Here is a 14,320-nt window from a genome sequence, read left to right as displayed (position 1 = left end):
TGAACCTCACGGTCCCAGTGGCGATTCGCAGTCACAGTATTATCTCTGTACGGTGGCCTCGAATGTCTTCATGAGCAAAATCTTCGTGTTGCTGTGGTTTCTATTCGCTATCGGTCTCAGGGCTGCAATTTACCAGACCGTATACTCGATCGCACCCTTGTCTTCCATCAGGACGCAGCGTAATTTGTGCGACGATAGCGAGTTCTTGGATAACCTGACGAATTCACCCAGAGACTGCCATCTCATGAAGTTTTTCCGGGAGAGCCTCGATCGTGTGACTTACGCAGAATTCGAAGGTCAAGCGCTGCGGAGACTCGCTGAGGGGGGAGAGACCCGAAAGGGTTTTAACATTGAGAATGCTTGGAAACGAACATTTCTCGTATCCCGCAACCGGACCGTTATCGGGAAATATTCTAGTTCTGGAGCACAGTCGACATTTCGGCATCCAGGCTCTCTCATGAGGTCTCCGCATGCCTCCGGTGTGGGGTGGGTAAGGAACTTCAGCGATCACGCCTACTTGATCCGATATTCCCGAGGACCCGAGGACCGAATAACCGGTACCATCTGTCGGATCTCGTCCTTCTACCGAACATTGAAACCAACGGTCCGATTGCTTTGCGATCTTGTCGAAGAAACTGATAATCGCCAAAGTCAGACGAAGGACACAACTCTATCATTGAATTTCTGTCTAGCTTCCCCATCTTGGAACTCTGATGCTATCCGAGCCGCTGACGATGTGAGCCTGAGGAATGCATCGGATGCCGCTAGGAATCTCGACCAAAAGAGGATCCCAAATCCGAAGAACGATATTTAATTTAATTCAATATAAATGTATAATCATTCTTGCTCTGGAATTGATGCGTTAGCACAGGGGCGAACTCATTTCCAGCCACCGAGCCATCCTTTGACCAAGCCCGTGAGACCCGCACCTTGCTGTTCCTTGCGGGTCTCCGTCTCTTCATCCAGGTCGGGGAAAACCACGTGGTTCAGAGCCAAATCGAAGAACAACGGTTTGCACGCACAAGCTTCGAAATCCGGCGGATAGCTCACGAGTTGCGTTGGATTCTTCTCGTCCGTCAGATTCGGATCCTCGTAGTACTCGTCCAGTCTTTCCAAGAGGGGTCGTCCTCCTGTAGTGTCCTTGATTTCCTCAGTGACCTCGTGGGCCGTCGCCTCTCCCCCGAGGATACTTTGCGCGTGAACGAAATACATCTCGGCTTCGATCTGGCTCTGGAGCTTCTGAACTTCTTCAGTTGTGGTTTTCGCTTTGGACGAATACTCTTGGGCCCGGACGGCCATTGCGAGAGCTTCCGGATATTTCCCCAAGGCGGTCAATGCTCTAGAAATGTAATAGGCCCGGAAAGCTTTCTGGAGGAGCATTTCGTTCTCAACATCTCTGTAAACCTGGGAATCCGGTTCGACGCCGGGAAGTTGTTGCATTTCCTGAAGACATTGTAGGATCACCTCGTAGAGACGAACCATGTCTTGAGGCTTGTTATTCTTCGATCGCAGGATATCTATCATGGCCACGTTCCTGTCGACAGTGGCGCGAAGTCGTAAGTAGATTATGTACGATTGCAAATACTGGAGGGTTGTCAGACCCGTAGTCTCCACCAATTTGTTCGCTTCCTGAGCCTTGACGTCGTCTCTCAGGATCTGCAGGCAGTCCTTTAGTTCGAGGAGGAATCGCTCGTAGATGGCAACCTTCTCATCCATACTCTTGCACTGTTTGAGCTCTTGACCGCATTCATCCCAGGAGATCAACAGGATTTTCACTTTTTCCTGACGGACTGGAATCGTTTTCCCGAGCCATTTAATCTCCTTGAGCGTCACGGCTTGTTTCGAGCGTGTTTGAGCGATCAGCGTCTGCGAAAAAACACGGGATCGTCTATGAGTTTCGAGTTTTCGGGTCGTCGATGCTTTCAATAGTTCCGGGGGCGCACTCAAATCATGCGAAGACCGGTATCCGCGGTACCGGATGCAGAAATCATCAATCGCCAGATGTAGGGAAATAATTGGTCCTTCGGACAATGAAAAATGGGAGGGACAGGCCGATATGCGATCAAAGATAAACTTACATCCAAGTTGTCCATTCCGCTTTTGCCTTCACGGCGGAGTTTCTTCAGATCCGACATCGCGCTCTTGTCTCCAATATTGTATGCGCAATACCTCAGGTTTGGAGTAAGGTCTTCCACGCGCTGTTGATACAGCACGCGTTGATCTTCGATCAGAGCCGATCCCAATTTCTCGTAGATCGTCCTGCAGGGGATCATAGAATTTATTGAGCTTCGCTTATGGGGTTTCAGGTACGAACGATGGATTGAATTAGATGAGGTGCGTGTCGAATCGAAGACTCCGGTAGCGATGCGAGCGAATGGGTACTCACTGGGCCGTACTATAGGCATCCATGGCTTCTTTCCATTGACTCTTCTCGAATAGATAGGTTCCCTTCATGAACGCTGCGTAAGCCTGACATTCGAGTTTGCTGCGGGCATCGCAAGTTTCGGACTTCGTGCACAGGTCACTGAGTTCTTCGGCATACTGAACCGCTTTCCGCAGTCTCCGTCTCAAGTGGAACTTCTTTCGAGGCTCCGTGCTGCACTCGTGACGAAGTTGCATGGCGTAACCCCAGCACCGCTCAGCCTGGAAAAGTAACACATTTATCTCACCGGGAAATATGCGGGGCTCCGGAATTCCCTGATTTCGAGTTCCATCTTTCCGAGCCTACCTGCATCAGGACGATGCACGGGTACCGGAGGTCGCCCGTCTTGGCGAGGATCTCATCCGTGATCGATTTTGGGTTGTAGCGGTTCTTGGTTCCCTGAAGGAAATTCAAGGCACATCGAAGTCTCCTAATTCTCCTCGAACAATAGCTACGATAACGCTGGAAGTCATCGTGTCGGAGACCGTGTTTCTGCTGAGCCTCTTTCACTACACGCAGAACTGGAAAGAAATGTCTCTGATAGGGGACAGCAATTTCTCCGAATCACCTACTGCCATCTCAGAGAAGGCTCCCAGGCGATTTCGAACGATCTGATGCATAGGAGGGAGCAGATGCGGGAATCGGGAACCATTGGCTATCAGGATTTGATTGTATTGGAACTCGGAGCAATGATGGAAATAATTTGAGCCGTCGTTTGTCCAACCATATGCTCGTGGATGTGTGGTTCAAGAATTCTCGCTACTTCTTCGGTTGTGCTTACCCTCGAGCGTGATGATCTTCGGCTCATCTTGCTCCTCTTCCACCATGGGTTGGTTCTCCTTATCATCTTCCATCTCACAAGAACTAAATACAGTCCCTTGATATATATTCGAATCGGCGATCCGGTAGTTCAGAACGTGGTTTCTGGCCTGAGCCTGTCTCACGGCTTGTCGTCGACGTTCCAACGCGGCAAGCGGAAAGAGACGACCATAACACGGGAAACGCGATCTGATTTTGGTCCGTGTCGGGGATTCGCTCTACAGTGGGCGGAAGCTCACATGCGACAGGGTAGAGAGCGAGGACTGGGACAGGGCTAATTCTTCCGAAAGAGACCGCATATCTGATGAAGTCGACCGTTCGAATGATGACTGGTTTCGCCAGGTTTCGGACTTTATTTCCTCCGAGATTCGAATGAGGATGGATCCGAGTGCAGTGTTCCTACTTCGGCTTCCGCAAACACTACGACAGTGGGAAAATTCATTTGGGGCCATTGATCTCAAGATAGGGGAGGGGAGGAGGGGTCGCTCTCTTGCGATCAAGATACTCGACTTTGAAATTTTCAGAATGCGGGAGTCCTAATGATGAGTCACGAGGATGATTTTGCAAAATACTTTATTCTCACATTTTTACAGCCTATTTACAACGACACAAAATCGGATTGGATCATTCTCGGGGTGCGAAAGTTGCTCGCACAGGCGATTAGATTCTCCCCTATTCGGAGATCAGTTCACTCCGATCAGGAGAAGCGACCTCTCTTCATTCTTCACAAAATCACTCAAATAATTTGAATACCGACAAATTAATCGCCATCAAACTCAACAGAATTGAAAAAGAAACGGCTCCAAACGGACCGAACTCCTATTCTCGCATCGTACTCATGCCGTACACTGAGATACAGAGGCTTCAGTATCACTCCATCGAAACTGAATGAGATCCATGGAACGTATCAATATGGCAAGGCTTTCTCCGTCTATGTTATCCTAATTGTGAGTCGTTCAGTCGTCTGGATGCTCGCCCGTCTCCGATAATGATAGTCTCTGTTTCGGCGAATTTCTCGTCAGACGCCTTTCGGACATCCGCGTCAGAAAGGCGTCGGCTTTTACCACATTGGGCGAGTCAACACCGACTGCTCATCGTGCCTCGGATCGAAGTTAGGGCACTGCCTATACAGAGGTGAACAGGCGCACTAGAGCCACCTGGTAGCGAGATCAACATAGTTGTGACAGCAGCTTGGCCATCTGCTGTCGGTTCCACCGATACGGGTCGACAGGTCCCCCCGGGAGAATGACTTTCGAAGGCTCGGGTCACTCGTGGGGTGTTTGCGAGATGAACTTGGCTCTTGCTTTTTCTCTTCGACTTGCTGGTGAGCGGAGAGAGCTCGATGAAGCCAAAATCATCGGAGTCTTCTTCTATCGAGTACATGGTCGAGTAGATCTTCGAGAATGGCCGATTAGCCATGTGTTGCATTTCCGCGGCTTGAAGTCGTCGAAGCCGGCGAGTGTCGAGGCTTTGCTTCACTTTCCAGAGAACGACGCACATCGACAAGAACAAGAAGAAGCACGAGAAAAACACCGAGAAGAACACGAATAAGTCAATGCGGGTCTGGTCTTGCCGGAAGAAAATGCTTCCGCTGCTTCCGTTGTGTTCACCGTGGATAATCAGATACAGACGGGTACTTCGGAGATCGTAGACGCTCTGAAACGGAATCGATGTCACCAAAGACAGCCAGACAGAGATTCTAGAGTTCAAATTTCGGTTTTAACATATTTACGTAATCGATGCATGGTTCGTGGGAAACTCGCAGAATGCTTCTCACCTGAGGTATTGTTAAAATTAATCGATTTGTCAGCTTCCGGACGACTATGAGATGATGTGGTTTTTTGATTTCGACATATGTTATCAATCCTAACCCCTCCCGTTTGATGAGTTGGAGCGTGGTTTTGGTGTTACCGGTGTTATCGGCTTGAGCGCTCGGGTACTTGGCGAAAATCTCGCGATTCGCAACGGAATTCACTGAGGACGTTTCGCGACGTCGAGAAATGGTTGTCGGTACGCTTGACGATGATTCTTTGGAATGGTTTTTCGGCTCCACGGGACTCCTCGGAGGCTGGACGTCATCGACGACAACTTCATATTTGGGATCGATAGTGATCAGATGAGATCCGTTTTTATGTTGTGAAACGACAAAAATGTCCTCCTTCGGGCCCAGATGAACGTCCACCTGACCGTATGCGATGTCGATCATTATCCGGATGTTCACGTTCATGTATCTCGGCTGAACCACGAAGAAAACAGGTTTTCCAGGAACGAGAGGTGTTAGGGCTTGGTCAGAATTGCATTCGCCTTGGTTTCCCGGATCAAAGCAATATTCCTGCTCCAGACGCATGTGTCTGTAGCATTGGTGGCCGTTGATTGGGATTCCTTGGAAGTTGTCCTTGCACTTGGCGCATTGCAGGCTCCAACACGACGCGTGTTTCGTTCGGGAATTCGGGCTGCAACTCCGGTCGGTCTCGGTGTTGTTCCGACAGATGCAGCTTTCGCCGGTGAGTTTGTCGCAAGTGTCTCCGTGACCGTGACACTCGCACGGACGACAGCCGTTGACAATGTCACCTTCCTTGACGAAATATCCGTCCTTGCAGAAATCACAGGTTTTCCCGGTCGTGTTGTCCGTGCAGTTGAGGCACACAGCCGTCTGGAGCGGGCCAGGTTTGCTTTGGGCGATTTTCCGCAATTCCTCATAGTCTGCTTTTGTGACGTCGTCCAGGGAGGCCATCAGCTCCTCATCGATGCATTGAGTCGAATGCCTGTGTAGAGGAATTATTTATTTACTACGGAACTGAGACACGAAAGGAGGAAGAAGAGATCCGGTCGATCGAGAATACCAACGAAATCCCCGGAAGCCTTTCCCTGGGGGCGAAAACTCACTTGTGACAAAAATTGTAGCACGACACGCATTTCCCTCCATCCGTCGGATCTCCTACGTAGCCCGTGAGGCATTGACTGCACTGTGGACCTTGCGTGTTGTTGTGGCAGCTCAGGCAGACGTCCAGCTTATCGATATCTTCACAATTGGAATGACCGTTGCACTTGCAAGCTATCGTGCAGTTGTTGCCCACGAAACCGAAACCGCACTTGCACTGGTCGGGACGTACGCATTCACCGTGCTCGCATCCTTGACTACACACAGGACTACACGTGTTGTTCTTGCCCGCGGTGTAGCCTTCTTGGCACACGCACTCGTAGCCATCGTCTCTATCCACACATTTCTCCTTCTCGGGATCACAGTCGTGGTGTCCGTTCTGGCATTCGTCCTCCATCGGTCGTTTGAAGTAATACCAGCCCACGTTACTGCCGTGGGTTTGGAGCCATTTCGGCACGTCCCCTGGTAGCGGGTGTCCATGCAGGAAAACGGTCCCATTCTGGCAACTGCCGCCGGTCGGACCGTCTTTCCCTCCTTCCATGCAGAGTCCCTGACCGTTGGCGCCCAGCAGGGCGCACCATCCGCATCGTGGGTCCGAGAGGCAGAGCTTCGATTGAGAATGATAGTGACAGGGTGGAGAGCATATGTGAGGATCCCCTTGCAACAGAGGTCCGCACATTCCGCCCTCGCAACGAATCGGAGCGAACGTTGGCGTTATGCACTGGCCGAGAGACGACGCCCACCAGCACTGGTGGGCGCTTCCTTCGCCTCCCGTGCTTTCCAGACAGGTCGTACAGTTCGTGTACGATCCGCACCTACGTGGACACGAACGTGGCGGATTCGATTCGACCGGATGATTCACCTGGTCCTTGATTGTTTTCCGAACGCAAGTCCAATCGAAGGTCGGCGTTTGACTCACGAAGTGTTTGAGTTCTCCCGAACGTTGAACTTGTCGTGTCCACATGCATTTTCCCAGATCTCGGCATTTTTCGCATTCCGAAGCGACGCAGCTCCGTTGCGGACATCGATCCGGTGCGTACACTATGCGAGCTTCCTGTGCATCGTTACAATCGGGTGTGGTTTGGCCGGGACAGGAGCTGCCTATCGGAAGGCAGCGTCCTTTCTGGCAGTCGGGACACCATTGGCAAACGGATGGTCGGAGAGCACCTTTCTCAGCCGGCCAACGGGCTAGACAATCGACACAGCTCTCGTAGAGCTCGCAGGTGCGATTCTGTATCCAGCCGATGCTGCAATTTCTGGCTCCTTGCGTGATTGGTTCGCAGCTGGAGAGGGAGGGAAAATTCAGTTCACCGATAAGTTGGCCTCGACTAGGATCTCCGACTCGAATTCATGGGGAAAAGTAGCGGAAAAAGGGGAGCCGTGATGACGCAGCGGGAGTCATACTCACGATTTCGGTCCGTGTCCGACTTTGAAACAGAACTTTTCAGGTCTGCCAGTCGGGCCGCCGATCGTTTTGACAGCCGGGCAAAAAGAGCAACCAGGATTATTGAGACATCCTAGCCGTTCGCGGAAGAGATTGCAGAGATCGCTTGGAACCGAAATCTGGAACCGGAAACGTGATATCATAGTAAGTGAAAACGGAATAATATAGTTCGATATTCATCCTGACAACAGAGAGGGGCCCGGTGGGGTTTTGGTTCTCACTTTGTAGAAAGATCCTTGCGGTTGATAAGTGGATCCCCCGTAGATGTAAACTTCACCATTCAGATTCACCGCACTCGCACTACTGAAATGGGCTGGAGGAGTGCCATTGACTCTGACATCTGCAAAGGGGGGGAGCTGCATTTGAGCGGCTGCGTGGTCGTTCATCAGAGATCCTATCGACGTCAAGCTGCGTTCGACGTTGAATTACGATCGATAGCGATAATTAATTGATCGTAGATTCACTCACAGAAACCCTCGAGGTCCACCCAGGCGTTGCACTTAATGTTATAGATGTGAGTGTCCAACGTTGTTTCGCCTCCGGAATCTCTGCCCCCCATGACGTACATCATGTCGCCGACCAGAGCTGATGAATGGAAAAATCTCGGGGCGATGTTGGCGTTAGGACTCACTCGGTCATCGGGGGGAAGACGTGTCCACATCCGGCTGCCGACATGAAGCGCGAACAAAGTCGAGGATGGGAGTGCACCGGCTGCGATCAAGGGCGGAAATAATTAAAGTCTCCTCGAAGCACAAGAAGGATCTCAAGTACCTACGGAGGACGCTCCGCTTGAGCGGGATCTTACCGGCTTCGTAGAGGATCCCCCCGAAAACGTAGATGCAGTCGGTGGGAGGATGGTACTCCGCTGTGTGTCCGTATATTCCCTCGGGAGATGATCCGGTCGTATTGAACACTTTGAAGGTCGTATCTTGTATTGTATAAATCAGAGTTTTTTCTTGGAAACCATTCTCTGGAGAATAGCCACCGATCATCAACAAGAAGGTGTTGTGGACATTAGTCAGGGTACAGCCCACCAAGGGGGGTACATCGGGACCGGTCTGGAGAACAATTTCGGAGTCAGTATTGAGAAATCTCAAATGTTACACGTTGGGGGGTTGCTTTCGATTCAGTCCTCACAATAATTTTTTCCATTGATCTTTTTGATTTTCTTCCGAGCAGACGACTGAGAGCTCGATTAATCCTTACCGCGATCGTAGTCCAAGTTCTATGCACGGTCGCGAATTTCCAAAAGTCGCCGACTGCGGAGAATTGACTGTTCATCCCTCCGTACACGTACATGTCTTTCCCGACCATCGTGGCGCAATGATGTCTTCGCGGACTGGGCATTTTACTCTCGTCGTGGGACACGTTCACTTTCTTCCATTGATAGAAATCTTTGTCATATATGTACAGCCGATTGCTGTAGGGATCCTGGTCCATTTGAGAAACACCACCGAATAGCCAAATATGGCCATCAGGCTCGCTGACCAAAAGAGAATGACCGAATTGGATGTCTGGAGGGCTATCAACCACAAGATCTGCTAATGTCAGCGTATCAGCGGAAAATACACGCTCCACATCGTAGAGCAGAGTCCACACTACACTTTGATGCGAATTGAGATCTACGTCGCATGCGTCGCCACCGAAGTTGGCATTGCATCGACAGAGCGAATAGGTCTGCGAATCGAAGAAATTGGAGAGCGTTAGTAAATGTCATCGTAGAACAAACATCGAGATTCTCCTTTGAAAGCATAGAAAACAGCTCGTACGTACCCGCTCGCAACTTCCTGAGGCGGTCTGGGCGGAACAGGCTTTCGGACACAGCTTGACGTCGCACAGAGGCCCATGGTATCCTGGTTTGCAGACGCAAAGACCGTCTTGACATACACGGTTTCGACCGGGGCAGCCTCCTGGACACCACATCTGTCTGTAGGTAGCGTTGAAACCTTCGTGGAGTTTCGAGCGACGATAGTACACCGAGAGTTGATTGGTCTTCGACGCAACGGTCAACGGCGCGTTGAGTTGCGTACCGCAGAAGGAACCGAGGAGCTGGCCCGGGGAGTTCGGACTGAAGAGTCCTTCGTATATATAAACGTAATTTTCCGGACATTTTATGTTAAGCGACGTTGCCAGCGTCAGCTGTATGGTGCTGTCCTGTCGACCCTGCACGATCCATAGGCAGTGTTGAGGTACGAGCGAGGAGCCCTCACGAGAGCCGAGAGCACCCGAAAGCTCGGTGAGGAACGGCTTGTGGTCGGTACAGTCCTTGTAACACGTACCGTTGTCCCTGGGGTCCCCGTAGAAACCGGGCAGGCATCTCTGGCAGGATTCTGATTCCGTATTGTGTATACAAAAGCAATTTCCTGTTTCCGCATGGCAATAATTATTTTCAGGATCGCCGTGGCCGTTGCACTTGCACAGCGAACAGCCTTCCCGACGAGTTGCGTTTCCGAAGGCGCCCTTCACACATCGGTTGCAAAGCGGGCCGGCCGTGTTGTCGCGACAGTCGTCGCATCTGCCGATTCCCTGACTGCAACGCGAGTGAAAATTGCATCCGCAGTCCTTGTCGCAGAACTCACCGGTCCAGCCGATTTCGCAGATACACTTGTAGTCGGGTGCTTCGGAACACGTTCCGTGATTGCATTCTTCATCGCAGGTTTTCACGCATTCGTTCCTCCCGTCCCCCTTGTAGCCTTTGTTGCAAACGCAAATGTAGGAATCTTCGGTGTCTTGACACGTAGCGTTGTGGTGACATTTCGCCAGCTGCAGACGGCACTCGTCGACGTTGGGACACTTGGCGTAGGACCACGAGGCGGTCTGATCCAATAGCTCGTTGACGTCCTCGTCCGTCACGGTGATCGAGAGCGAATCCGAGAGAATGATCTCGCTACAGTTACCGTTGTACGGTCCGGAAAAATCACCCGCGGTGCAGTTCCCGATGTTCGGGTTGTCCACATTACCGCACCAGCCGCATCCTAATTGACTCATACAACTCTTGCAGTCCGAGTGCCGCGTGCAGTCCGGACACTGCAAAGGCCCGCTCTTGACGTTGCCGCGCTTAATCAGCGGCGGGATGTCCTCGTCGGCCCACTCACGGCAGCCGCCGTACATGAACGAGCTGATGTACGTTGAGAACAAGAAACACTGTTGGGTTTGTTGGCACCAAGCGCAGCGACCGGCTTCGCTGAGACACTTATCGCAACCTTGACGCAAATGGCACGGGGTGGGACACTGAGAGCGGTCCCGGAGGGCTGAAGGACTCCTGCCGCGGCGTTTACAGGTGACGTCTTCGGCCATCCATTCACAATTCGGATCGGTGAGACAGGTGTCGCAATAGATGTGATAATTACAATTGGAGCACTGGTCGGGCTCGAGCACGAGCAGCTCCCCGTCCTTGGCGGCTGGACATTCACCGTCGTCGTCCGAGAGCCGGGAAACGCAGACACCTTTCGAGTGGCACCATCCGCAGGCGGAATCGACGAGACAGGCGAGACAGCTCGCTCGACGGCTACAATCAGAGCCGTTCTTGTACGGCTCGAGATACTTGATCGGAATCGGAGTCGAATGCAGACAAGATCGCAGTTGATGACACCATTTTATCTCGGAATAGTTTTCGCAGTTTCCGCGCACCGGGTTGCGATCGCAGTACAATTGTATGGTCATGTTGAGTAGATAGCGAGCCCCCTTGCCGACAATGGGGATCAATTTATTCCCCGAGGGTCGAACGGCTTCCGTCATGTTGAAGTTCGAGTTGTTGTGGACGGCGACTATTTCTAGATTCGCTTCTTTATCGTCCAAACTCATTTTGAGTTCAGAGTTAAATCCGCTGCGTATGAATATCTTAGGAGTGCCTGATGAAGCGTCGAGCGCCACTCCTGTCGGGTGCAAGTAGCCTAGAATCCGGGCGACCCCACCGGATTTGTCGCCCTTGCTCGCCGGGAACACTATGCGAGCCACGGAACTGTTGATCATGGTCAAATCATCCGGCAGCGAATAATTGACCGGGTTGCTGTACTGAACGAACGTCAGACCCGGCTTATAGTTGTGGCTACGGCATTCGGGCAGGTTAGTTACTACGTATCCGTGATTTCCCCAATAGCCCTCAGATTGGCCGTCGATGGTTTTGTTTTCTGGCGTCCGGCACAAAAGAGGTGGATCGTTTAGGGAATGGCATTGCGAGCTGGAGACACACCAACCGCATGAGCGAGGCATGAACCCTCCTGCGTCTACCATGACATGATTCGTGATCTCCTGACCTTCGCCCCATGCCATACAACTCTGACAGTCTCGGAGGGCGAGACACAGCGTCGGGCAGCTTCCGACCGAAAAGTGACCTCCGCAGTCGGCTTTCTTATTCCTGTCCATACAGATCGATAGTAGAGAGCACCAGCCACAGGCGGGATTCTCCCGGCAGGCGACCTCCGAATTATTGTAATCGCCGCACAAGACGGAAGCGGTTTCCGATGTGATGTGCGTGATGGTCTCCGGTAGCTGGAGGGCTCGAAGGTCTCCTCGCATGAAACCGCTGTAACCACCGAGGATGAGCAGCGTTCCGCCGCGACGGAGCGCCATGCCGTGAGAGTAGACACCGGCGCCGGGCGGGACGCGTTGCGATTTCGGGAGACCGTCGCCGGTTGACATCAAAATGTCGTATGAAACCCATTTGTAGCATTTCAGATGGTAGAGGTAAACTTGATCGTCGAAACACTTCTCTTCGAGACTGTGACGATGCATGTATCTGGAAGCGGAAACACCAATTAGATCAACATCCTGACACGAGGAAGGACGAAATATATCGATAATAATTGACACCTCATTCTAAGGGGACAATTATTATGACTGATGCTCCGTGAAGAACGGAGCAATATTCATCAAGTTGTCATAACTGAATATTATATCAACGATGAAGTGTAATTAAGTAATTACGATGTCCCATTCTGCTCGCTCGAGGTTCGGATCCGAAAATCGGCAAATACGACTCACCCTCCGAAAATCACCAGGTAGTTCCCCGCGATCGTGGCGCTGTGGAAAGCTCTCTCGTATGGGTGTTCAGGTTTTTGAAGCTGCTGGGATCTCGAACTCGTCGGCTGGGAGCGTCCGCTCGACGGGTAATACAGCTGCGTCCAGTGGCGTTTTTCCACGTTGAACGCGTACAAGCTTGAGCTAAGTTTGGAAAATCTTGCCATATCGGCAACGATTCCTCCATAGACTAGAATACTCCGTGAGGCCGCATGGAAGGTGGCGCTGTGACCCACGACTCGGATTGGGTTGCCGGCCGAAAGCTCGATGAGTTCCCATCTGGGCTTTCCCGTCATCAGACTGACCCTGTAGAATTTGTTTGAGAATTGGCCACCTTCCATACGACCGCCGAAAACTATGAACGTTTTCGGTTCGGTCATCGTCAGCGAGTGGAAAGCGACCATCGGGGCTTCGACCCCCGACGGATCGGGTTCCTCGAGATTCCACTCCTGCTTCTGTAAATTGTAGATCCACAGTTCGTTGCTGAGGCTTCCGTCGGCGAGCTCGCCTCCGAACAGAACGATGGAGTCGGCCTGATGGAGCATGGCGTGACCCCAACGGGCCGCCGGCATCAATTTGCTCCGGAGCGTCGTCCATTTCGACGATGCGAAATCGTAAACGAGAAAATCCCCGAAGACGGTGCTGAAATTCTTCCCTCCGAACGCGTACAGTCGATCCGTGAACGTCACGTAGGCGACCGAGTGTCCAGCCCGAGGACTGAAAAGACTGTTCTGGTCGTCCGCCAATGAATGCCAGCCGACGTGCTGCTTTTCGCTGACCGAAGGCAAGCTACAGCTCCTACCCGAAAATCCCGGGAGACAAACGCATCCGTGATCGTTGCACTTGCCGTGGACACGGCCCAACGACGAGCTGCAGTTTTTCGGGCAGCGTTCGAGCTCGCAGGCTTCCCCGGTGAAGCCGGACTCGCATCGACAAGCGTTGTCCAGGCACTTTCCGCGCTCACTGCAGTTCAATGGGCAGTCGTCGATGCTGTAGTTGGCGACAAAGCCTTCCAGGACGTAGTTGGTGTCTGAATACAAGAGGATGAGCATCGAGCCGGACCGAGCGATGAAGTAAACTGGATTCCTGTTGAGTCCTGAGAGCGAAGCCAGCATCGGAGCGGTATACGAGTCACCATCGTAGATATAAAGATGATCGAATGCGCACTCGGTGTTAATTTGGGTGATATTCAAGCTGATGAACGACCGTTTGCCGGGAGGAGCTGCGAAAAGAGAAGAAAGCTGAAGATTCGATCGCCAATCGAATTTTCTGAAATATTCTAGCGTAATTCTCTTCCTTTCACTCTTCGCTGATTCTCAGCAGTATGAGGCATTTTCTTTTTCCCTACTGGAGCTGAGTCGATGGTGAGCGAGCGCGCCGACGGCTCGGAGATCGCTTCAGGGTTCACCGCGATCACTAAACTTGATTCGGCTATTGCTCAATGGTCGGCGGACTAACCTTGGATCAGCCACTCGCAATGACTGTTATTGTGATAGTTTCCCTCTCCGTCGGTGATGAAACCCCGTGGATCGGTATGGACCTGCCGTTCGCGATTGCAGGTGTTCGAGCGACCACGGACGCCCTGCCCGAGCAATGCCAAGACGGTCCATAGCGCGAAAATCTGCTCGAGCGGCTTGGCTCCAGTGAACATCCTCGGATCTGAACATTACAGCATGTATGCACGTGAACACGAGTGCATTTTCAAAGTACGACGGTCGTCTTCGGGATCGAGGCT

General features: G+C 51.9%; 2 protein-coding genes across 2 annotated transcripts; both read right to left on the bottom strand.

Moving 5' to 3' along the window:
- Positions 1–808: 808 nt before the first annotated feature.
- Srp68 (signal recognition particle 68) lies at positions 809–3,401 on the bottom strand. Its single transcript, XM_003746050.2, has 5 exons — positions 3,204–3,401; positions 2,729–2,943; positions 2,387–2,643; positions 2,079–2,259; positions 809–1,866 (listed from the first exon to the last, which is right to left on the bottom strand). The coding sequence occupies exons 1-5, from the start codon at positions 3,274–3,276 to the stop codon at positions 880–882; spliced, it is 1,713 nt and encodes a 570-aa protein (XP_003746098.1). The 5' UTR covers positions 3,277–3,401; the 3' UTR covers positions 809–879.
- Positions 3,402–3,806: 405 nt separating this feature from the next.
- Megf8 (multiple EGF like domains 8) lies at positions 3,807–14,236 on the bottom strand. The gene is given in 11 exon segments (XM_029112277.1): positions 3,807–4,897; positions 5,019–6,006; positions 6,128–7,390; positions 7,525–7,685; positions 7,788–7,906; positions 8,035–8,277; positions 8,372–8,624; positions 8,773–9,243; positions 9,340–12,304; positions 12,550–13,807; positions 14,044–14,236. Coding segments are annotated over 11 exon segments (8,493 nt in total). The 3' UTR covers positions 3,807–4,318.
- Positions 14,237–14,320: the final 84 nt, after the last annotated feature.

This window comes from Galendromus occidentalis, unplaced genomic scaffold (assembly GCF_000255335.2).
Source record: "Galendromus occidentalis unplaced genomic scaffold, Mocc_1.1 scf7180000077488, whole genome shotgun sequence".
Taxonomy (NCBI): Eukaryota; Metazoa; Arthropoda; class Arachnida; order Mesostigmata; family Phytoseiidae; genus Galendromus; species Galendromus occidentalis.
This window is presented reverse-complemented; position numbering and strand designations above follow the sequence as displayed.